The sequence below is a fragment of the Acipenser ruthenus genome, chromosome 20 (assembly GCF_902713425.1).
Source record: "Acipenser ruthenus chromosome 20, fAciRut3.2 maternal haplotype, whole genome shotgun sequence".
In the NCBI taxonomy this organism is placed as follows: domain Eukaryota; kingdom Metazoa; phylum Chordata; class Actinopteri; order Acipenseriformes; family Acipenseridae; genus Acipenser; species Acipenser ruthenus.
In genome coordinates this window covers 16,167,888-16,194,398 of record NC_081208.1, presented here as the reverse complement: position 1 = coordinate 16,194,398, position 26,511 = coordinate 16,167,888, and the positions used below count along the sequence as shown (strand labels likewise).

Here is a 26,511-nt window from a genome sequence, read left to right as displayed (position 1 = left end):
AGCACTGGAAATCAACATGATGTCAATAACACTGAAATGGAAGATGTCCCTACACCCTATTAACAGTGCTATGGCAAGAGAATCAGTTCCACAGTGTACACCCTATTGACAGTGCTATGGTGGGCGAATCAGTCCCACGGTGTACACCCTATTGACAGTGCTGTGGCAGGAGAATCAGTCCCAAGGTATACACCCTATTGACAGTGCTATGGCGGGTAAATCAGTCCCGTGGTGTACACCCTATTGACAGTGCTATGGTGGGCGAATCAGTCCCACGGTGTACACCCTATTGACAGTGCTGTGGCAGGTGAATCAATCCCATGGTATACACCCTATTGGCAGTGCTATGGCGGGTGAATCAGTCCCATGGTGTACATCCTATTGACAGTGCTATGGTAGGTGAATCAGTCCCATGGTTCACACCCTATTGACAGTGCTATGGCGGGTGAATCAATCACATGGTCTACACCCTATTGACAGTGCTATGGTAGGTGAATCAGTCTCAAGGTATACACCCTATTGACAGTGCTATGGCGGGTGAATCAGTCCCATGGTGTACACCCTATTGACAGTGCTGTGGCAGGTGAATCAGTCCCGTTGTGACAGACATACAGACAGACAGTGCACTCCAACTGTACAAACTACCAATAATCATGAATTAAACTTTGAATACTGTTTTTAATGAACGTAATAAAGTATATTAAAATGCATCACATAACAAAGCAATATGTACATTTTATATGATACAGATGCACATCTGCACAAAATCTGACAGACAGTAAGAAATGGTTAATATATAATTTGCCTCACAAACAGTGAAGTAGAAATTGTTTGTAACACATTTATACAGTCTCTCAATCTCTCTCTCTCTCTCTCTCTCTCTCTCTCTCTCTCTCTCTCTCTCTCAAACTCTCTCTCTCCCCCTTCTCTCTGCCACTCTGTCTCTTTCTCTCAAGTTAAGGATAAGGAGCTTTGAAGATTGAAGAGTAATTATTATTAAAACAGTTCATTAAAGTCTGGACAGGACAACAGGGCTCCAGATGTGACAGGTAAAAGCTGCCAGTAGAGGACCAGCTTGTTAATGTTGTTAATAATGAATTCCTGGCTGCAGTGTCGGAAGTCCCGGCCTCCTGGGATTCAGGCTCGGTAGAACGCTTTTGGTTGGGGACTGAAAACAAAAACAAAAACAAACAGTGAAATTCAATCATGTTCTGTGCTCCTTTATTCTATTGGATATACTTGTGCTACCACTGACCTCAGTATTATACAGAACTATAGTAGTGCCACTCTCTGTGTGACTGCATCGCCATGGAAGATCATTTGAGAAGGGTGTAGTTAGCATACTGTGATTCTACCAGTAGCATCCCATTGTAGCTGCCCTATGCTTGTGCTACCATTGCCCCTCAGTATAATACAGAACCATTATTGCAATACCGTTGTAGTAACACTGTACTGTCTCCCTGTAGGTTTCTACCAGCTATTGCAGTGGTTTATATGCTCTGTAATTAACAAATAAACAATCAAAGAAGTAACAGCGACTCACTGCTTGCATTTACAATACTTTGTTCGGCCTCTTCTTGGTCTTCTATGCATGGGGTTCTGAAACACAGAGAAGATCGTATCTCAGGAGGAGAGACAAAGCAAGCAGAACTGATTGATCAATAGTGCTAGAATATTGTTTTTAGGAGGCCCAGATTGTGTTTGTTGAAATGCTGTGTGGTGTGTTGACAGACAGACAGACAGGCAGGCGGACAGACAGACTCCATACGCCCACAGATTCTGATACTGTCAATAGCCTGTGCCAAAGAATGCCCTCAGCAAGATTCATCCTAACTAGATCATTAGATAAATGGGAAATGTAGGTGTGACAGACAGGCATGCAGGCTTACAGACAGACATGCAGGCAGGCTGACACAGGCAGTCTCTTCACCTTACCCCAGTGTTATCTGAAAACACAGTGCCTAGTTTAAACAGCGTAACACTATCTCCTGAGCATCGCCCCTCCCCAGTTCTTTTCAGAGCAGTAATAACAAGAGCAGCTATTTTACGCAATGATTCCTTACTGCACTGGAGTGTCTCCGGTCTCTTGACTGACTATCATTCCCGTACATGCTCAAGGAGCCCTTATAAAAGTTTACCAGGGGGTTTGTTTGCATGGTAATTTTGCACTCTTCCTCATGCTTTTCCCCATTTCCCATAGTTTGCCATGTATTTTTTAATATGCTTTACCATTCCTCTCTGTGCTTTACCATGCTTTCACTCTGCTTTATTACATTTCCTGTACATTTCCTTACACTTGACTATGTTTTTACTATGGGAAACCTTTATCAGCACCGTTATGCCCCGCCCCTGTGTGTATTTTATGTTTATTTGTCGCATGTGGTGTGTTAATGTTGGTGTATAGGTATTGTTGCACGGAATATAATGGGGCTATGTGTAGCATGAGTGATTTAAAATGTATGTTTGTATTTACACACCCGAATGGGAAAATCATTTCACGTGCAGATTAAAAGGGGTATTTGTATGGAAGCACAGGAAGCTCACAAAGTATTTCACGTGCAGATGTACCGAGATTCCAAATTGAATGATTGATTAGCATTCCAGTCTCGGTACAGCTGCATAAAAGGGTGAATGTTTCACTCACTGGGGTTGGGTGTTCGGGGAGAAGGAACGAGAGAGAGAGAGAGAATTAAAACGAAATTGAAGATAACGGTTGTGATACCTGTTGTGTGTTTAGTGTTCGTCCCCTTTGTTAGTGTCTGTCTGTTTGACCAACGCGTCGTTTGTTTTGTCTGCAGTGTTTTTCATTTCTTTAACCTTTTTATTTTGTTCATTTATTAAAGCGTGCAGGCAGAGCTTTCAGTCACTCGCAGTGCTGTGTGAAGCCAGCTTGCCACACGGACTCAATACCTTTCTAGTTTATTCTTTTGAATCTGAAAAAAAGTTTACAAGCCAAACTCGATCAGTGCCTGTGACATCACCTGTGAGTATTTTAATCCCATAAAAAAAAAAAAACTGGAGGTCCTTTGCCTGTGGCCCACAAAAACCTGCCGTCTCCCTGAGCATAGATTGTAATGCAGAAGGGTATGGTGAAGAATATTTAAATACATGGCAAACCAGGGTAAACCGTGGTGAATGCATAGTATAACCATGGGAAAACTGCAAAATCACTGTGGTAAACTTTGCAAAGGGGATTTTGGAATCAATCCCCCATCAGTCAGTGTGAATCTGCTCAGACGGTGTCAGTCGCACAAACTCACCGCAGGGCGTCTCCTGACGAAGCAGTAGATGAGCAGGACCAGGAGAGTGCACAGCAGCACAGCGCCCCCTACCAGCAGAACCAACCACACATCTACAGGGGGCCTCGCTGAGGACAAGAAGAGAAAAACAAACAGCATTCAGGATGATAACAAGCCTGGCATCATTGTCAGATTATAACACAGCCCCCATGGATTGATAGCTCCCTTATATAACACACCCCCTGTGGATCGAGCACTCTCTTATAAGAGTTTACCACAGTATTTTTGCATGGCGATTTTGCAGTTTTACCATGATTTCCCTTATCTGTGTTAACCATAGTTTACCCTGGTTTGCCATGTTTATTAATATGCTTAACCATACCTCAATGTTCTTTACAATGCTTACCTATACATTACCATGCTTTCACTATGCTTTATTACACTTTACAATGCTTTCACTGTGCTTAATTATACTTTGCTGTGCTTTCACTGTGCTTTGTTACACTTTGCTATGCTTCTGCTGTGCTATATGCTTTTGCTATGGTAAACTTTTGTGGCTGAGCAGTTTTATTTTCAAGTAAAGAAAAATACCTTGCAGGATCAATTGCACTTTAAACTGTGCTCATTTATACTACCATTTCCATGAATCAATGAGGCGTAAACTGCACCCTGGTTTGAAAGAGCTGCATCTTCTCGCTGCATGCTGGGTATCTGGGGTGTTTATGACGGCCTCCCTCACCTGTAGTGATCGTGTACTCCAGACTGGTCTGCAGCTCTCCCCTCCCTCACCTGTAGTGATCGTGTACTCCAGACTGGTCTGCAGCTCTCCCCTCCCTCACCTGTAGTGATCGTGTACTCCAGGCTGGTCTGCAGCTCTCCCCTCCCTCACCTGTAGTGATCGTGTACTCCAGGCTGGTATGCAGCTCTCCCCTCCCTCACCTGTAGTGATCATGTACTCCAGACTGGTCTACAGCTCTCCCCTCCCTCACCTGTAGTGATCATGTACTCCAGGCTGGTCTGCAGCTCTCCCCTCCCTCATCTGTAGTGATCATGTACTCCAGGCTGGTCTGCAGCTCTCCCCTCCCTCACCTGTAGTGATCGTGTACTCCAGGCTGGTCTGCAGCTCTCCCCTCCCTCACCTGTAGTGATCGTGTACTCCAGGCTGGTCTGCAGCTCTCCCCTCCCTCACCTGTAGTGATCGTGTACTCCAGGCTGGTCTGCAGCTCTCCCCTCCCTCACCTGTAGTGATCGTGTACTCCAGGCTGGTCTGCAGCTCTCCCCTCCCTCATCTGTAGTGATCATGTACTCCAGGCTGGTCTGCAGCTCTCCCCTCCCTCATCTGTAGTGATCATGTACTCCAGGCTGGTCTGCAGCTCTCCCCTCCCTCACCTGTAGTGATCGTGTACTCCAGGCTGGTCTGCAGCTCTCCCCTCCCTCACCTGTAGTGATCGTGTACTCCAGGCTGGTCTGCAGCTCTCCCCTCCCTCACCTGTAGTGATCGTGTACTCCAGGCTGGTCTGCACTTCTCCCCTCCCTCACCTGTAGTGATCGTGTACTCCAGGCTGGTCTGCAGTTCTCCCCTCCCTCACCTGTAGTGATCATGTACTCCAGGCTGGTCTGCAGCTCTCCCCTCCCTCACCTGTAGCGATCGTGTACTCCAGGCTGGTCTGCAGCTCTCCCCTCCCTCACCTGTAGTGATCTTGTACTCCAGGCTGGTCTGCAGCTCTCCCCTCCCTCACCTGTAGTGATCGTGTACTCCAGGCTGGTCTGCAGCTCTCCCCTCCCTCACCTGTAGTGATCGTGTACCCCAGACTGGTCTGCAGCTCTCCCCTCCCTCACCTGTAGTGATCGTGTACTCCAGGCTGGTCTGCAGCTCTCCCCTCCCTCACCTGTAGTGATCGTGTACTCCAGGCTGGTCTGCAGCTCTCCCCTCCCTCACCTGTAGTGATCGTGTACCCCAGACTGGTCTGCAGCTCTCCCCTCCCTCACCTGTAGTGATCGTGTACTCCAGGCTGGTCTGCAGGTGTCCTTTGATAAACACGCTGCACTTCCATGGCCCGGCCTGCTCCTTCGTCAAGCTGTCCACACGCAGCGCCAGTCCTCCGGCTACAGCGTGGGTCTGGATCTCTTGTTTGGGGCCCCTGGCTGCGCTCCATTCTGCTTTGAACTCTGCGGCCTCTTTCCGGACCACGCAGGACAGATTGACTCCTGTCCCCTCCACAATGGGGCCTTCAGGCTCAGAGATAACTACAGCATGAGGACATGGGTTAGAAACAGGCTCTGCATGAGAATGAAACACACTCTCAACTTGATTAGAGGCAGCCACCCGACACTTATAAACATTCATGAGGGAACACTTCAGTTAAAATAAACCGCGGTATTTCCACCCCTGAACCAAGCAGCCCTTTAAGAGACAGCGCTCCTTTAACCCAGGAGTCCAGGGTCCAAGAGACCCCCATGATTTTTGTAGTGCAATCATTTCATTACAGATGCATATTTTGCTATGATCCTTCTTCTATTAAATAATTGTGCGAATGTGATTTCTGAAATGATGTTGATTTACAAAATAATGTTAATATCTTAACGAGCAGGGCTTATTGCGACTATTTCTTTTGTTTGTGTGGGGATTTAAAAGCAAATCCGTGTTAATTGTCATAATTCATCAGGAGTTAATCTGCACTTGGAAAAAGAGGGTTTTAATTAACGAAAGAGTATATAACTCACCTCACATACCGCGTCTGACGCTGACGATACGAGAGAGAGTGTACAGGACAAGTTTAATTTCTTACAGACTGCCTCGATAATTCAATATTTGTAGTTATGAAAATATGTTAGCCTCTTCTATAGTTGTGGTTATGAATGAGATTTGTTCACTTATTTTAACCATTTGTAACCTTATGGAACGTTTGTTGTCTTTCTAAAATGATGAGTGTAATGTTACTACCAGAAATTATCAATGCAACTGTAGCCTATTTGAATTCTGTATATGTACATTATATGACAACCGACCTCTACTGTAGATTTTAATTGAATGATGCAACTGAAATATAGAAAACGGCATATTAAATATTACAATAAAGTTTCCTTAGGTGATTGCAGATTTTCAACGCATCCTTGACTTGACACCTGTGTCTAATCTATAGAACAGGTGTCAAGGACACACAGCAACGCACTAGGAATGTGATCTAGGTCATTGACATGGAATTTGCCTAAACGTATTTAATGTCAGACTCCCCCCACACTTTATTTACAATGTACACGTTCACCTTCACACGTTTGTATGCATATAAAATGTTCTTATAATACTGTAAGTGTTCGGTGGCTACTTCTAATCATGTTTATTTATCACGGAGGCGAGCAAAGAGTACCAGAGAAAAGGCATGATTAGAGCAATTCATTATAAACAAAATGCGTTCATTAACGACTTAATCGACTCAATTTCAAAGCATTAACAGACTGAATTAATTAACACATTTTGTTTGAAAATCACTTGCTACTAAAGCTCTCATTCCTATACCACGAGTTTGATGCTATAACATTGTTTTTTGAAAATCCCTATGACTCTCTCAGCACGGACCATTCAAATCATCCACAATGACATGTACTGGAGCGAAAATCCTCCACCTCAAGGCAAAACACCAAGACACAACATAATGAGGAACGCACCGGGTCCTGCGCCTGGAACAACAACAATATCACCCAAAGATACCGGGGATCTGTTTGTACAAACTTTGACCAGCAGCAAGTAAGAAGAAAGTATGGAAAGTATCTAAAAACAAGATTCTGGCATTTCTGGACCTTTCCCTTTTAGTGGTCTATTAAAAAAAAATGCTGCGTTTCCACTCTCAAACTCTTCACGGGTCACTTGGTGTCTTGGTGTCTTTATTACATGGCAATAAGAGAAGAAGAAAACATACACACCATTATAGCATTTAGAGCATTTGTATTATTGTAAATATGTTTGTATTGTTTGCATAAATCTCTTTGGTATACATTATTCAGGAGTTTGCATGACCTTATACAAGATATTGAACATCTTATTTAATAAAGGGATCAATAAGTCATCTTTTTTGAGCAAATATACATTATTGCTTATACATGTCTTCCAAACCAGACCACTGGAACCGTGTGAAATATTTTAGGGCTGCATCCTAGAGTTAAGAATATTCTTCACCTTTCAGGATCTCCAGATGCACCACGGATGTCAGATTGTTTCCTTGGAATTGGGTATGGCACCGGTACTCCCCCTCGTCCACTGGCCTGACATCCGAGATGAGCAAGGAGAAGTTCATGGAGTTCCTCTCAGAGGTGCTGTAACGGAACTTGTGGTTCTGCCCCGGGATCACCCAGGGGATGTCTGCCCCGGTCGTGTTCATAGACAATATCTTTCTTTCTTTGCCTGTGTCTGGAATGAAGCTCCACTCCACCCCTCGCAGGCCAGCACGGATGACATGGTCCCACTTCACTGTGCCCATCACCTTGTCAATCAGGCAGGGTAGGAGCACGCTGGCTCGAGGACGGGTGTATCTGATTACAGGCTGCGGGTCGACGAAACCTGAATCATCAACGTGTGTCAGGAAGAGAGAAAACAACCGCTGAGAAAATTTACATTAAAGACACTGAGAAAGACTTCTAGTGGAAACACTTGTCATTGAATCTACATTGAAGATACCGAGAAAGACTTTTAGTCGAATCGTTTGTCATTGAACTTACCATGCTATGCTTATAGGCTTCAGTGCACGCTAATATACCGTAAAGCCATAAATATTTGCAAGCCTTTTATTATGGGTTTTTCACTTGTGGAAAAAAATGCAAACATTTTTGGCAAGAATATCAAATTCCACTAACAAAACATACATTGTTCTGCAACAGGTCGCCAACATTTCTGGAGCAAAATAGGTTTTATGGGTGTGATTCGCCAAATATTCTGGTTGCAAATATATATGGCTTTACAGTACTTCCCCACCTGATATCTCCACAATGGTACATTTCCACAGTAATTTTACCCAGCTTTTCCCACACACACACAGTAGGGTATCACATGGAGATGGTATGAAAGACCTCTTTAACCTGCTCACCTATGACCACCATCCTGTACGTGGCCTCCACAGTCTTGTTGTTGTATTCCACTCGGAATTTCCAGTCCCCGGAAACCTTCGCAGTTAAATTATTAAGCACAAGTTTATTTTCTTGCTTCCTTGAAGCCATCATCTGAGTCCCTCTGGGGTCGTGCCAACTGGTCTTGATGGCCAAGTCAGAAATGTCCTTGACATCGCAGGTTAGAGTCACACTCTGAGAGCTTAGGACAGGGCCGTCTGGGTCTGCATGGACTGACGAGAAAACAGATCAATCAGCAAACAGGACATGAAGCAGCAGGGGTGTTTGTTTTTTAGTAAATGTAACTGAAGACATGTGTGCTTCCAGTCGCTGGCTGTAAACCGAAACAACATTGAAACATGTATGTGAATTACAGTTAATTTGATAGTTTAAATCAATGATTGCTAAGATAACCAGACTGCACTTAAAAATTGTAATTTAGATTTCCTTTGTGTGCTAGGCTGTGTTGAATTGGGAGGCTGATTAGAAACATGTGTGAAGTATGCGGCTTCAGGCCGACAGGATAGTATAACTTGGCAAACAGTGTCTTAGAATACCAGCCGTCTATGACCAAGGGCAGCTGTGGTAGTCCGAGAGAGGACAGGTGGAGCGAGGACTTTTTCCTAGTCTCTCCCAATGGTTACCAGAGGTCTCATTCCCACCTTGACACCTAACGTCTGGATTCTCTTTCTCCTCTCCTAGAATGGATACTGGTAAGTACTTGCTTCAGATACCGCAACTAACTCACTCTCCCCCTGTACTGCCTGCTATAAACTGTAAATTCTCTTTCCTAAATTGCCATTCTCTGATTAACAAATCTCTGCTTCTCAACAAACTGATACTAATCTTGATCTTCTCTGTCTATCAGAAACCTGGCAGTCTGTAAATGATAAGACCTCACTACATCTATCCACCCTAATTGGCGACTCGCTCTTTGACAAGCCACACCTCTCTGGTAGAGGTGTGGGCACTGCTGTTATTGCTAACTCTGTGTTTGCTGCCTCAGCTCTCTCTATGCCAGCCTTCTCTTGCTATCAAGCTCCCCTCTCCCATGTCCCTCACCCTTGCTGTTATCTATCATGCACCAAAGAATAACTCTGCTTTTATTGCTGAGTTCTCGCAATTCCTTTCCCTAATCTGCACTTCAACTGACAAAATTCTACTCCTAGGCGATTTCAACATCCAAGTCAATTTGCCTTCTTCCTCTCTAGTGACTGACTTTGTCATGCTCCTGGACTGTCTTGGAATCCCTCAATGTGTCAACGTTCCCACTCACATCAATGGACACACCTTGGATCTGCTCATCACCAGGGGTCTTGATATCTCCAATCTCTCAGTCATGGATCTCTCTCTCTGACCATTTCTTAATCACTGCCAGTAGTAATCGTCCCGCACCTTCAGCTACTACTGATGCTGTTATTTCCTTCCATCCCAATAATCTGCTAAATCTTACAATACTATCAGAATGTGTCTCTGTATCCCCTCTAACTGGTACTCTCCCGTCCTTAGCTGATGATGCGGTGCCCCTCAGATCATCGACACACTTGCCCCGCTTATAACCAGAACAGTGAAGAAACATCGCAACTGTTCATCATTTGATTTTGCACCTGTTTACACAGATGTGCACCCCGCCGTGGAACTTGAGAGTTTGTGTTCCCCATTGGAGTACTTAAAAGAGCATGCCGCTACTTTACAGGTAAGCCAGCTGCAAACAGGAAGTTCTTTGGTTTGAAATGGCAGTGCTGTGACAAAATACTATCAAAACACAGTACTGGGTACAAGGCAGTAAAGCAGGTGTCTGCAGCAGCCAGATCCATCACAATGCCTGAGCAATGTAGCCCTGTACACACATTTGTGACTATCCCTCCAACACAAGGGAAGCAGAGACCTCAAAAAAGGTGCAGGGTCTGCTACAAAAATTAAAACAAAAGAAAGGACACAAGAAAAATGTGCAGTGGTTGCGAAGGCAACCCCAGGTTCTGTTGTATTGAACATTTCAATTAATGGCACAGAGCAAGTCAATACTGGCACACATTTTGATGTTGTTAGATTTTTATTTGACAGTTACTGTTTACTGATTATTATTGTTAGTTGCGTTATTAGCAGTGTTTTTGTTTTCATTGTTCAAACAAAAAATTAAAAATGACATTAAAACAACTTGTTTTATCTCTATATTGAACATGGGTATGTTGTACACAGAAGCATTTATTTGTGTTTTATTCATCATATGTTAACATTTTATAGCAATCACAGGTTTGAAAACATTATTATTATTATTGCTATTATTATTATTGGTTTATTAGTGGTTAATGTATTTGCATTGTAATATGCTTGTATTTAATGTATTGTTTTTACTGTTGTATTTAATGTACTATGCCTTGTATCTCACTGTATTTAATGTATTTGCATTGTTCCTCACTATCTTGTAAAGTGCTTTGTGATGGTGGTCCACTATGAAAGGCGCATTATAAAATAAATATTGATTGACTGATTGTTTGAATGTTTTGACTGGAATCCACTGGGAACCTCTGTAACCCAGTCTGAGAAGCATCCTTACTGCTTCATAATGCATCTGCAGCATTACTGTGTACATGAAGACGGAGTAGATACAAATGCAGTGCCACGTTATCATTGTCATGGATCTTTTTATTACAAGATCAGGAAATGAAGGATCTTCATGTTGCTGATGGTATTGACTCCTGCGTTGATGACATCACTGACTAAAGCTGCATGAACCGATTATTTGATTATTAGGTTCAAGCCCTTAACAACCAGTTTTTGAAACTCTATTAACAATGCTATAGCTGACCCATCTCTGACATGCGTACGTTTGACAGGAGGACAGATCAATTTGCATAGGCTACCCCTACTCTTCCTGACAGCAAATTGTCTCTTCCAGCAAAGCAACCCCTGGTTTTAGGGGGCTCTGTCTGGAGTGATGAGGAGAACTCCCATTAGCCCCCCCCCCCCAGCCTGATTTCCCCTTTAACCCCGCTGGAGAGCAAAGGCCAGTGCAGACAGCGCTCCCTGGGGGCCAGAGCCAAGATCAGCATTTCAAAGGGGATTTGAACCCCATGGCTACACTCCGCACAGCAGAGCTGACAGCAGGGGACAGACCGGGGCCCCGAGATGGGAGGGGATATCTAGAGCCTGGTGAGGCACTCACCTTTAAGCAGACGCAGCCTGTACTTGTTCTCTTTGCTACCGGTATCCCCCGACAGCAGGCAGTGGAAATACCCTTCATCCTCTGCTTTTGCAGGATTGATGATGAGGGAGTTTTCCTGATTACTCAGGGTCGATCTCTTGGCAATGTCACTCGAGTCTGGAAAACAAACTTTATTTCAATTCTTTTTTTACATTTTTTAAAAATTGAAATTCAACTAAATTTCATTTGAAACTGAGCATGGGACACTGTCTGTTTGTCTGTCTGTCTGTCTGCAGCTTTCATGAAACTAAACTCCAGAATGTAGTAAACAAATACAGACACCAAGAAGGAATCATATTTTGGTGTCAAACTTCGACTGTGGGGCACTGTCTGTTTGTCTGTAGCGTGAATGAAATGACCTCTGGAAGGATGGACTAACACAGACACTAAGAAGGAATTACCCATATTCCTTTGAATTTAATACGCCCACAAATTTAAGATGCAACCCAAATTTCCCACCCTCAATTTGAGGAAAAAATAGAACATTGAATAAAAATGCATTTACAAAGATACAACCTCAATTACGCATATAAGAAAACTCTTTGAAAATGGCAGCCTGTATGTCATGGATGATTCGAGATCGGGCAGTGACATTTTGGCTAGTCTTTTCTTGGCAGTCAGTTACGTTGCTGCTTGTGTACTCGGGCTTATCACGTCTTTTATTGGCAATTTTAATACATGCATCACTATACTGTACTCAAATTTAAGATAAAGACAATTTTTTAGAAGAAAAAAATGGAATATGGTATATTGTTGTGTCAAACTGAACAGGATTGTGGGCACTGTGTAACTGTCAACTGTCTGTCAGCAGCTTTTATGAAACTAAACTCGGAGAATGTAGTAAACTAACAAAGAAGGAATCATATCATATTTCCCATTAACATTTAGCTGTGAGACAGTTTTTTTTAGTAGAATACAAACGTGTATAAAGAAAAAAAAACTGCTCAATAAACTCACCTTTTCTCTGGCTTCCTGGGAAAGATTGTTTGATAAATTTCTGTGGTTGACTGCCCTCCTGTTTTCCGAATGACCACACCACACTGAACTTGCTATGTGCCAAGGTCCCACAGGGTAACTCCACCTTCTCCCCAACGACCCCAAACACATTCCTACTGGCAGCCATAGCATCCAGAGCCACTGCAGAGCACAGGGTCCATTAGACAGGAGCAGCAACACACACACACACCCTGCCATCCACTGCAGAGCACAGGGTCCGTTAGACAGGAGCAGCAACACACACACACACCCTGCCATCCACTGCAGAGCACAGGGTCCGTTAGACAGGAGCAGCAACACACACACACACCATGCCATCCACTGCAGAGCACAGGGTCCGTTAGACAGGAGCAGCAACACACACACACACCATGCCATCCACTGCAGAGCACAGGGTCCGTTAGACAGGAGCAGCAACACACACACACACCATGCCATCCACTGCAGAGCACAGGGTCCGTTAGACAGGAGCAGCAACACACACACACACCATGCCATCCACTGCAGAGCACAGGGTCCGTTAGACAGGAGCAACAACACACACACACACCCTGCCATCCACTGCAGAGCACAGGGTCCGTTAGACAGGAGCAGCAACACACACACACACCATGCCATCCACTGGGAGGAGATACAGGAGTGAGCACTCCTGTATCAGCACTCTTTTAAATGTTTCCCACAGTCAAGGTATAGCAAAGTGTGACGAAGCACAGTGAAAGCATGTCAAAGTGTGATAAAACACAGTGAAAGCTTTGTAAAGCAGAGGTACACATTGTAATTCCAGTATGGTAATGCATATTAAAAACGATGGTAAATCATGGTACACTATGTTAAATACATAGTATTGGGAATGGGAAAAGCAAATTGTTGTGGTAAACTTGTCTAAGGAGAAATTTAGGCTGCAATTGAATCAGACAACATTAAAAAAATAAAACGGTAACACTATTTTAAGCACTACATATTAGGCATTCATTATATACTTATTTGTGACTAATTAGCACATAATACATCACGTATAGCCTCCTAATAAGGGTTTGTTAGGTACTTGTTATGCTTATTCTCAAACATGCCTTACTAACAGGTTACTGGACATTAATAAAGGATTTGCATGCCTTATACTGAAGTGAAAACTGTTCTTGGCCATATTAGCTGGCCTACTAGCTGCTGGTATATGATTAATACCTTGGTAATAAAGCAACAAAACGAAGTGGACCATGCATGGATAACACTCTATATCAGAGATGGACTTTGTTTCCAATAAAGGGCTCATTAGAAGCATATAGGTAATTAATAAAGGGTTTTGCAGCCCCTATTCTGAAGTGAAGGTTTCTTTTACATTACTTAAGGACTTATTAGCAGCACATGTCATTAATACAGCTTTGATCTAGCAAATAATGCACAAAGAAGCAATTATCACCAGGGCATCTTTAATCAGTTGTGTAACCTGTATACTGAAGTGAAGACTCCAGGCACCGCATGAAGCTCTTACTCACATTAATGAACCTGGCAAAAAAAATATTTTGTATTTTTATTAATGTCCAGTAACCTGTTAGTAAGGCATGTTTGAGAATAAGCATAACAAGTACCTAACAAACTCTTATTAGGAGGCTATACATGATGTATTATGTCTAATTAATCACAAATAAGTATATAATGAATGCCTAATATGTAGTGCTTAAAATAAAGTGTTACCAAAAAAACACTTTATTATTTATTTACAAATACAGTATTTGTTTTAAAATGTAAATACAATAGTAAATACAATATAATGTTAAGTTTTATGAGTCACAGTCTTTCTCCAATCAAGGTCCAGAGTTTCTTCAATTCCAGCCACATTCTCAGATGGAAATGCAGTGTATTACATCAAGGCTCAACCTTACCCCATTGCTGGGTCCAATTAATATACACACTCAACAACAAACACTATTGAACATGTATTAAACAAACATATTTAAATATGACAATAAATATAATATTATTATTGATATTGCTGGTGGGATAATTCTGCACATTTATACTGTAGAATATGGGGGTGCTTGTATAATATAGGTTACAGTGTTAACACAAAATAATCACAACATAAACACTCTTTACAAGTGAGGGTTTTTAAATCCGTCACTCATGATTACACAGATCAACACAAGAGACTGGAACTCACCTGCACACCACACCCACAGCAACACGAACACAGCCTTCCTGTCGTACAAACACATCTCTCCTCAACAGAACATCTGCACGAAACAAAACATACACAACAAACAAATCACTCCGGGGAATTGAGTCTACGCTGGCCTCGCAGTCCTGCCTTCCACCCCACTCTGGAGCCCTGGGTTCCAGTCTGCAGCGAGGCAGACTGATTAGCCATGTTTCATTCAACAGCATTGTCTTTGAAATATCTGCTCATCCCCAATTATATTATGCAATACTATCCGAATATGTTTAAGAGACTGGATTCTAAAGCCTTGGTTAGCCTTACTGTGAGGGGAAGCAGTGGTGATGTTGCTAATGCTAATAAGAGGTAGGATAAGGGTTTTAAAGAAGCCATGGTAAGCGCTCATTTAAAGGGGGGCAGTGACGGTATCGCTATGGAGGGAGTGAGGGAGGCAGGAAGAGAGGGAAGGAAGGAGGGAGGCAGAGATATGAAAGGCTTCTGCTAGCACAGTGGGCGAACCAGAAAGAGCCGTGTGAGCTAGCATAGAATCGACCACACACAGCTTCCTGACCACACACTACCTGACACACAGCACTGTACCAGAGATACTGCGCAAACCACACACATACACACACACACACACACACACACACACACACACAGCACTCTACCAGAGATACTGCGCAAACCACACACACACACGCACACACACGCACACAGAGCACTCTACCAGAGATACTGCGCAAACCACACACACACACACACACAAACACACACACAGTCACACACAGACTCACTGACACACTACCTAACACTGAATTAAGCAGACAAGACCTTGGGTTAGTGCCTTCCTCAGTCTGTAGGGGTCTCAGTATGCTAAGTATTATGACATGCATCATGATAAATGCGATGGTCCTGATAGGCTACTTGTATTATGCATAACCAGATCAAATGATCATTTAACTACAGACCATTTTGTTAAAAGACAGGGAGGGGATCCATTCAAGAACCACTTGGTGAATGCCATGAGCTGTGCTGAAGTGCCTGTGTTCTTCTGTGGCCAAAGTTTAGCATCACCTAGCATTTCATGATTTAGACATAATTAATATGTCTATATATGTGAACATAATTTAGATATTTTATTTAACATCATGAAACAAAGAAACTGCAAAGTTTACCACAAGCCATAATTAGTAGCACAGTATTTAATGCTAGATTTCGAAATGTCACATTTTTCAATTTGTCATTTTTTTCATTAAGTACTGGATATGTAACATTATTCAGCAGGTTTCATTCGATTTTATGAATCAAAATGAGTTCATTCTAGAGTTGTACACACCTCTATTAGGATATATCTTGTAAAGAAAGTATCTTGATTAATCGCAAGGCGATGATTTCCTCTCATGTTTGTTGAGTGGATCTGAGATGCTGTATGGCTCGTTTCATCCCTGACTCCAATAACTGAATCGGAAAGGTAAGATTATTCCAGGGGCGTGGCACTGGTGTTAGCCAGTGCCTGCAAGACACAGAAATGTGTAGCCATTCAATGAACAGCTTCTTGTAGGGGTCAATGAAAACTAAACCAATATTGTAAGCTGTTATCAACAGAGATGTCTTTCTCCTCAAGACAAACTAGGTGCCACATTTGTTGTGTCTAACGATAAATGTTTAAGCTAAAGATGTGTATTTTTTTTAAAATATTGAATCAGTTTTTTTTTTTTGTTGGCTGGTGTGCATCCAGGGGAAATTGCATGAGCTCATTGCATGATTAATATAGCAACATTTAGGGGTATAAACTGAATGGAATGTAAATTAGAGAATGCACTGAGTTTTAGGGAGTCCGTGTAAATAGTTGCTGAATCTGCAAGGCACAGCATCCAGTGCTGTGTGAATCAGAACTCTTTGCTAAAATAAAGATTTGAAGCAAATGGAATGCAGAGACACAGCACTCTCCACAGGGAGAACCCGATCCACAAGGAGCACTGCTCTGAGTGATACGAGAGCGAGGACACACAGCACTCTCCACAGGGAGAACCCGCTCCACGAGGAGCGCTGCTCTGAGTGATACGAGAGCACAAAGAAACAGCGCTCTCTACAGGGAGAACCCGCTCCACGAGGAGCGCTGCTCTGAGTGATACGAGAGCGAGGAGACACAGCGCTCTCCACAGGGAGAATCCGCTCCACGAGGAGCGCTGCTCTGAGTAATACGAGAGCGAGGAGACACAGCGCTCTCCACAGGGAGAACCCACTCCACGAGGAGCGCTGCTCTGAGTGATACGAGAGCGAGGAGACACAGCGCTCTCCACAGGGAGAACCCACTCCACGAGGAGCGCTGCTCTGAGTGATACGAGAGCGAGGAGACACAGCGCTCTCCACAGGGAGAACCCACTCCACGAGGAGCGCTGCTCTGAGTGATACGAGAGCGAGGAGACACAGCGCTCTCCACAGGGAGAACCCACTCCACGAGGAGCGCTGCTCTGAGTGATACGAGAGCGAGGAGACACAGCGCTCTCCACAGGGAGAACCCACTCCACGAGGAGCACTGCTCTGAGTGATACGAGAGCGAGGAGACACAGCACTCTCCACAGGGAGAACCCACTCCACGAGGAGCACTGCTCTGAGTGATACGAGAGCGAGGAGACACAGCACTCTCCACAGGGAGAATCCGCTCCACGAGGAGCGCTGCTCTAAGTAATATGAGAGCACAGAGACACAGCGCTCTCCACAGGGAGAACCTGCTTCACGAGGAGCGCTGCTCTCAGAGAGCACTGATAACTTCCCTGCTTCAATAATTGTTGGGTTGCAGCGACACACAACTCAGATTTCTAAATGCTGGCAACCAGGAATTCATGTCTTTTCTCTGTGCTGAAACTGGTTCTAGATATCTAAGGAAATAATGCCCTTATAACATTTTCCAGCAAAGCATGACAGAATGTGATAAAGCACAGTGAAAGCATGGTAAAGCATAGGCAAGCATTGCAAAGCACAGCAAGGTATGCTAAAGCATGCTAATAAACAAACCATCATAAACTAACCCTTATAAATCATCCCATAGTAAAAGCAGAGCAAAGTGTAACAAAGCACAGTGAATACATTCTAAAGCACAGGTAAGCATTGTAGAGCACAGAGAGGTATGGTAAAGCATATTAAAGCATGGTAAACTATGGTAAATGCATAGTAAAACCATGGGCAAAGCATAGGGGAAAACTACAAAATTACCACGCAAATGTAATGTTATAAACTTAGAAGGGCTACTGTGCTTAGAATGTTTTGTTTTTTCGCTGTTTTAAATACATTCATTTGGTTAAAAAAATGGTTAGCACTTCTTTAAAAGGAGGCAGTGATAGTGTTAATAAAGCTAATAAGAGGTAAGAGAATGGGTTGTAAAGAAGATGTGGTTAGCACTGCTTTGATAATGCTGCCAGTGCTGACAGGAGGTGAGAGAATGGCTTGGTGTGCATGCCTCTGAAGCAGCGGATATGAAGCTGGTGGGTTTCACTCGAGTTTTTTTAGGTGGGCTGTCGATATTTTTGTCTTCGGTTGCTCTTTTCCCCCTCTGCGGTGCCTCTGTTCTGCGAAATATATTTTTACATCCCCCTCTGTGCCCAACTTCCTTCAGATTTCAAAGCAGCCACAGAGCAGCACTCCATTTAACCTGCTCGCATTTCTCACCCCGTCTTTGAAGGAACACAGAGGCACAAAACACTGTCCAGACTTTACACTGAAAGGGACACTTTGCACAGTGATCGCTCCACATCTCACTATTCGATCACTAGAGATGTGTGACACTCGTATTGATCACTAGAGATGTGTGACAGTCGAATTGATCTCTAGAGGTGTGTGATACTCGTATTGATCTCTAGAGGTGTGTGATACTCGTATTGATCTCTAGAGGTGTGTGATACTCGTATTGATCTCTAGAGGTGTGTGATACTCGTATTGATCTCTAGAGGTGTGTGATACTCGTATTGATCTCTAGAGGTGTGTGATACTCGTATTGATCTCTAGAGGTGTGTGATACTCGTATTGATCTCTAGAGGTGTGTGATACTCGTATTGATCTCTAGAGGTGTGTGATACTCGTATTGATCTCTAGAGGTGTGTGATACTTGTATTGATCACTAGGGATGCCCTGATACTCTGAGTAATTACCTTTAAGAAATGTGATGTTGTTCGGTATTCATTAAATGAAACAAAATCTGTTAATTACTCAACAGAGAACAATGCGGTCCCTCGGTTGCTCTTGTTTACACCATTATTGGGTATTAATCAAAACCAATCTGACAGTTATTTAATATTAAACCTGTCGTGATCAAACAAACTACACATCTCTTTCCTTAGAAAGGCATCATACATGCAGTGGATTGTGGGATTGTAGTCCTGGGCAAGGTGTAATCTCTGATTAAACTAGACAAAGAAATACAAATCCCAGTTTCCACAGTGATAGCTCTTGAGTTTAAGGAAAGGTCACGTCTATGTGACAAATCAGTTGCATTTGCTAGTTTTGCAACATTTTCATTGTTAGTGTAGTAAAATGTCAGCACCCCAGATGAGACAAAAATTTGCTTCCAATCGGCTTTCAAAAATTGCCATTGATTGGTACTCAATTGTAAAGGTGAAGGAAGGCCGTTTTTTTCCTATTTTGAAATCAACACATTAATAAATATGTATGTTTAGATTTTTTTTTTAATACCACAAATGTGGTTATTCCACAGAAAGCTTTTTTTTTCCTGTACAAGAGCCCTGTGCTGGTTCACTTTTTCAATGCTTTGTGTTTTATTTTTTTGAGGTGCAAGTCAGACAGAGAAGTAAACAGGGAGCACTGAATCCACACTTTCAGAACATGTATCTTCTCCCATGTTTAATATCCTGTTACATGTGATTCTCTTTTGTTGTGTCTGTACAGGTCGTTTTGACCAGGCATGCTCACTATTCCAGCAACACAGTAATCATCCACTTTTCAACCACGCCTAAAAGCTGAATTCATCTCAAGTGAGAAAGTGGTTTTATAAATGACCACTAGGGAGCGTGAAGCTGCTGTAATTTCTGTCCTCCTTTCTGTAAGTGCACGACAGTAAATAGGAAATCTCTCATCACATCTGCGGCACAACCCCCTAGTGGCCATTTTTCAGACTGCTTCAATTCAGAAACGAACTAGTTCAGTTTTTACTGTAGAAATGCCTCCATGTGGCCCCCAACTGGGCAAGCGGAACTGGGCTGAAGGATAGGTCCTGCATTGGTCCTATGTGGGCTGTGTACGAGGGTTCCCTCACTAAAAACCCGGGTTCCAGCTGGGATACACGTGCGTTTTTTGGAGCTCCCATGTGGAATTTTCATACACTTTGGATACGTTCTCTTGCTTTTAATTGACACACTGAAACACCACATTTATATTTGATATATGTCAATATAGTGTATGCTTTTTTGTCTCATGTGCATTATGTCATTTAAATCTGTTATCCATTGTATAAAGTCATTTTAAAGTTTAATATGTGAACAAGATATTAACAAAGCGTTGATTTTGAGGCACATATGCCACTGTAAATATATAAATATGAATGGGGAAACAGATTTCTGATAAAGCAAATTCAATTTCAAGAGTAGTTTCAATTTCACTTAAACATCACCTCATAATGTTCTTAAAAGCAATTACAGCAATTATATGGGATATCCATATATTAAATATATTAAATATACAATTATAATGAGTATGAATAAATCTTTCAAATGTTTTAATGAGCTATCCAGTCTTCTTATTCTTATTATCAATAATAATAATAATAATAATAATAATAATAATAATAATAATAATAATAATAATAATAATAATAATAATAATAATTTAATATACCATTTGAATGTGTCTAATGTTTCAGGTTAAACTTTATTTAATAAAAACGAGTGACTTTCAAAGAGGCCGTGAAGGAATTGCTACATATTAAAAATTTTAAGAACACAAGCAATGACAAAACACCAAATCATACAATATTGAAATAGACATACAGGAATATGAATTCTGTGTGTCAATTAAAAGCAATAAAACATATCCAAAGTTTATGTAAAATCCAAATGGAAGCATCCACATGTGTTCCAGTTGGAATCCGGGTTTTTAGTGAGGGAACCCACACAGAGCCCTTACACAGCCCACATTTCCAGAAGGTCAAGTTTCAGGGCATTTCCCAACTGGGGCCCACGAAGAACCCAGCAATATGCCCACCTAGAGCCCACCTAGAACAGCAGCCTAACCACCTGCTGCCCACACAGGGCCCAGATGGGCGTGCTGGCTGGCACCCTGTAAACAGGAACACATTCGAGACCAGAGCTGTATCTCGTTTTTTTTGTTTGTTTTTTGAGGTTGTGAATTCATATTACAGGTGCTGGTATCAAATTCTTTCACAAATACAAAGACTTGAGTGTGATGCGCACTCACAGAATAAAGCAGTCATTCTTTAGCACCACATTAATATATAAACTGCTCATTTCTACCTCGCGTGAGAGGGGGCTGCATTCTTGTACTGCACATTTCAACTAGAATTATACAGCTCTATCATTTTAGACGTTTATTACATTTGTGTATAATTATACTAATAAGCTTCATGTGAAAATGAATAGCCGCATTTTACAGTAGGCTACGTTTTAAATTAAAACATGTTTTTTTTTAATGATATTAAGCTACCCTTTCAGCACTAAAGAGAGTGAAATATACAGGTAATTGAATCTCTATAACTCGATACGAAGATATTCAGTATCTGAAATTGAAAAGAATATTTAGCGAAAATTAAGGAAACGGTCCTAATTATCATCCAGACAGTCGTCTTAATTTTAGAAATAGTCAATGAAATCCATCATACAGGCTTTTTGCAGTGTCAAAAGGATAACACTTTATATTAAGGTGCTGCTTATTAATGTTTTACAAATGTATAATAGATGCTTAATAACTATGTTATGAGTGTTAAAGTTTGTTTTTGTTTGTTTACGACTGTAAGTCGCCCTGGGTGTACATAAGGGTGTCTGCTAAGAAATAATAATAATAATAATAATAATAATAATAATAATAATAATAATAATAATAATAATAATAATAATAATAATAAATAAATAAATAAATATTATACATGGTTTATAACCATGCAATAACCATAGACATAATTACGTGTTTATGAAGGGGACAGTTCTTAGCAACCTATACTTTGGGATGTTTAAACATAATTCTGTTTATGGCTACTGCATGGTTATAAACTATCTATAATGCTTTATTAACACTCTATAACATAGTTATTAAGCATATATTATATATTTATAAAAAAAAATTAATAGGCAGCAGCTTAATATAAAGTGTTACCGTAAAAGTTACCTTTTTAAGTATCAGCAGTTACAATGGACAGCATTCAAATGAATGCCAATGTACTTTATTTGATTTACACATTCAGAACTATGTTTAGCTCAATGCTGTATTAATTTAACAAAATAATGGATCGCTAGACTAACTTCTTGTTTTGCAATCCTTTGAGGACAGGAGACTGATACATTGTGTTTGCTGAAATCAAGACCATCTTAAAATCTAACCTGCAGTCTATCCGGAAGCATTGATACGTTGCCATTTAAACTATCCTGCAGACTGCCATTAGTAATGTCCTCCGCACTGACCACAGGATCCTCCCCAGTTAGTGTGCTGCGGTTAGTTCATTGCAGTTGAACATATTTTAGTTTAGTGGTTTGATGGGTTGTGTTTTAAAGGGTAGGAGTTGAGTATAGAATTAATTAATTTGGTTCTTGCTTCCTCTCTCTCTCTATGTGTATATATATATATATATATATATATATATATATATATATATATATATATATATATATATATATATATATACACATACACACACACACACATATGAGTATAAATATATAGATTCACATACAGACATTTTTGAATATATTTAAAGAAGACAGAAACGCACAGTTATAGTTTCATTACAATTAAAACAAGTTCATTTTAAGCACAGAACAGCAGTTTTAAACTTGTGTTTTGTTTTTCATTATGTTTTTAATTTTTTATTTATTTAGAAATACAGTATAAGGACTTGCTCACAGCTTTGAGGCCGTGGCATTGCTGCTGTGGTTTTTTGAGGAAGGCAAGCACGAGAAGCATCAAGATTTCTTTTTTTTTCTCATTCTTTATCTGTGTTTGATCTGCTGACACCTGCACAGCGCCTCTCCTCGACATCAACAGTTAAAAAACCAGTAACCTATAAACCTGTTTTCCTGTGGTGACGAGAGAGAGAGAGAGAGAGGGAGAGAGAGAGAGAGAGAGAGAGAGAGAGAGAGAGAGAGGGAGAGAGAGAGTGAGAGAGAGAGCACTGTATTTTGAACTTTAAGTGAAAGAATAATAATAGTAATACAATGAGAATGATATAGAGTGTCCTGCTACCTGCCCCACAGCAAAGCCAACACACAAGGATTATCTGATTTGTTCCGAGTCACCGATCTGAATTTGTACCGTAATAAAAACTCCTTGTCCAGTCTTTGTTCTAATTTTTTTATGCTCATATTTCATCAGAAATCATTAATCATAAAACGTGTGAAAGTGTGACTGTGCTGGATAAAGACAGAATGGTATCCAGTGATGAAACAATGGAGCAGGAGTCAGAGGGTGCGGTTCAATTTAAATAAAAAATAAAACACTTTTAAACATACAAGAACAAAAGCTGCCTAACATGCTTCTACCTAACATGCTTCTACCAGAACAGCTCTCTGTAGCAGAGCATGAGAGAACACAGGGAGCCCAAAACAGAACTAACTGCAACACAAAGAGCCAGGTTTAAATACAGGGGGGGCAGACTGAACTCGCTATCAATAAAGCAACCAGCCTGACCAACTGTACTCACGGTTAAATCAGCCTCTAAGCCAGCCACATATTCACATGGAAATGAGCAGCTTCAGATGACATGGATATTCCAAACAAAAGCTAACAATGAAAAGTGAGTTGACAACTTTGGTACGCCAACATGGCAGCAACAATGTCAGCGCACTGGCTGAAAATATTCTTTAAAACAATCAATGCAGAAGTTAATTGCCATTGATTGGTACTCAATTGTAAACGTGGGGGAGGACAGCTGGTCTTGTTTTGAAATCAACACATAAATGAATGTATTTATTGAATACCTGCAGATAGATACATCTTAAAGACAATTCCGAGGACGAGTAACGAGTTTCTGCACACCTCTAATGTTTACATATGGAAATAAAGATAACTCTGTTATTGAATGCATTTAGTGGAATAATGAGGCCCATTTAGGAACTGTACAATGTGGAACTGAAAGAAAAAACAGATACCGGCACAAAACAGTTATTTACAGGAATAAACCACAGAAATAAACACTATGTACTTGTGAGTGTTTTTTATCCTGTCACGTGACTCCTCACAAGGTTGTGAAATTGCAGCTTGGTTTCTGTACAGCTGCTGACAGCCTGCATTGCACTCTGAGAGCAGCAGGGTCCAGGTTACAGGGTATAGATTAGTGAGCCTGCTGCCAATACAGAAACAGCAATGTGTGGAAACACAGAGACAGTGGCATACATAGCGCTTCGAAGACTCTCCAGTCAAAACATTTCTCAAAGAGTTTTACCCCTGAAGCTGGTTTTAGTGTTGCTGTATCTTACAAGCTGAGCACACTCAGAAATGTATTTGCTTTACATACTAGCGAGGTGCATCCACTATCTCCTCCAGCTGAGCTGTTAGTTTCCAGTGTTTCAGTCTGTCCTTGTCGCCAGTACCTGGTTGGTATAATATAAATCAGTTCTGTGCTGAGTTTGACTTCATCCTGATCAGTCTTTGGGGCTCAGTGACAGACTGCTGCTGTCTCTATGGAGCCTTTGTGATGAGCGTTTATCCAGAATGAGTACAGCGGGTTCACTGCATGCCCTAAAGCCTCTGAGTAATGCGGGTTCATTGCATGCCCTAAAGCCTCTGAGTGCAGCGGGTTCACTGCATGCCCTAAAGCCTCTGAGTGCAGCGGGTTCACTGCATGCCCTAAAGCCTCTGAGTGCAGCGGGTTCACTGCATGCCCTAAGGCCCCTGAGTGCAGCGGGTTCACTGCATGCCCTAAAGCCTCTGCGTGCAGCGGGTTCACTGCATGCCCTAAAGCCTCTGAGTGCAGCAGGTTCACTGCATGCCCTAAAGCCTCTGAGTACAGCGGGTTCAATGCATGCCCTAAAGCCTCTGAGTGCAGCAGGTTCTCTGCATACCCTAAAGCTAACGGGATTCTTGAAATTCACTTTCAACTGTGGCATAAAATATCGAGTCCACTACAACCCAAAAACACATTCAAAACCGTCCTCATAGACCAAAACATGTTGTCAGTTGTAATAGCAATAATACCCACTGCAGTGGTCATTACCAGTAGATATTGACCTTGTGTTCATTACAGACAATGCAGTCAATTAAGAGCAGTTTCGCCAAATCAGATTGTCCCCACTTCACAAAATGACAACTACAGTGGTGTATGAACGATATATAATGAATTATAAGTCAAGTCCCCATTGGAAGCCATGAGCAGCAGCTACACTTATGATGTCACTGAGAGTGTAGATCTCAATTACACTTATAATGTCACTGAGTGTAGATCTCAATTACACATAATGTCAGAGTGTAGATCTCACACTTTTTAAAAAATGATTAAATATATTAATATCAGCTTTCCATCTGTTTTTTTTGTTTTAGTTAGATCTAATGATCTGTTTCTTAGTGTTGGGTGGCTCCCTCTAATCAAGCTGAGAGGATGAGCTTTCTCCTGCGCTCTTTGTATGACAGACCCGACACAACAAAGAGATCAATAGAATGAAATACACTCTCAACCTGATTAGATTAATATTAATATTGATGATCTTATTGGAAGATGTTTCATTTTTAGTTCAATGTTGTAGAATCGCTCTCAGATTATCATGTGTGGCAGCAACATACCTGCACCCCATTGCCACAGCGGTAAATACAAAACTATAGCTATCAGCATCACGAGAAAGAAGATTCTTGAATGAATGTTGACCTGCATGTAAAACTATACGTGGGGCGTATGGCAGTATGGACAGGTTCTAATCATATACCCCCAGATTCCAACGATCTCAAAACCATATGCTAAAGAATATCCTCACCAACTTTCATCCTAATTGGATAAGCAATGTCATAGATGTACACAGAGCTCTCAAGTGATCTGTTCGTACGGACGGGAGCCTCCACTATATCAACTATACAAAGGATAAATAGAATTTGAGACTGGGCCATATACATAAATAGCGCCACTTTATCAATGAAATCCACACCGTCATATTTTTATTGTGAATTGCTTACGTTTTTAAGTCCTTTTTAAGTCTTTATCAGGTCAAAGTTCAAATAAATAAAGAAAAAGAAATGTTAAAGTGGCAGAATCCTTCAAAATAAAATAACTATATAATAAGATTTTAAACATGAAACTATGAGCCTATTGCTATATGGATTATATATATATATATATTGAGTTAATACCAGCAGTCTAATGCCCACAGACTAAAGTTTAAGCGAATGCCTTGGTTGTCTATAGGAAGTAGTATTATACAATGTTAATCCAGGCGGGTATGGTATACTTACCAACTCAGACGAACGCAGCTTCACTTCAAAGATCACAGAGACCGCTTCAATCTCAACTGCCGTGGTGTCGGTAACTTTTCTAGCAAACGTCTACAGCACTCGCTCTCCGATTGGCTGGAAACAGAGTCCCTCGCTGTTTGATTGGCTGCAATTGACATGAAAGAGACCCAAAAAGGAAAGGCGTGAACACTGGAAGGAAAAGGACG

At 41.6% G+C, this 26,511-nt stretch overlaps 1 protein-coding gene across 2 annotated transcripts in view; it reads right to left on the bottom strand.

The window, feature by feature from the left end:
• Positions 1–658: 658 nt before the first annotated feature.
• LOC117425197 (uncharacterized) overlaps positions 659–26,511 on the bottom strand; it is a 43,060-nt gene continuing 17,207 nt past the window's right edge. For both annotated transcript variants that reach the window (XM_034904537.2, XM_058994002.1), the window contains exons 2-11: positions 26,306–26,450; positions 14,696–14,768; positions 12,499–12,678; positions 11,503–11,658; positions 8,318–8,569; positions 7,414–7,794; positions 5,229–5,486; positions 3,261–3,367; positions 1,544–1,599; positions 659–1,168 (exon numbers count right to left, since the gene is read on the bottom strand). In XM_034904537.2, coding sequence (XP_034760428.1) covers positions 1,138–1,168; positions 1,544–1,599; positions 3,261–3,367; positions 5,229–5,486; positions 7,414–7,794; positions 8,318–8,569; positions 11,503–11,658; positions 12,499–12,678; positions 14,696–14,750 — 1,476 coding nt within the window. In that variant the 5' untranslated portion in view covers positions 14,751–14,768; positions 26,306–26,450 and the 3' untranslated portion in view covers positions 659–1,137. The remainder of the gene's footprint in view (positions 1,169–1,543; positions 1,600–3,260; positions 3,368–5,228; positions 5,487–7,413; positions 7,795–8,317; positions 8,570–11,502; positions 11,659–12,498; positions 12,679–14,695; positions 14,769–26,305; positions 26,451–26,511) is intronic.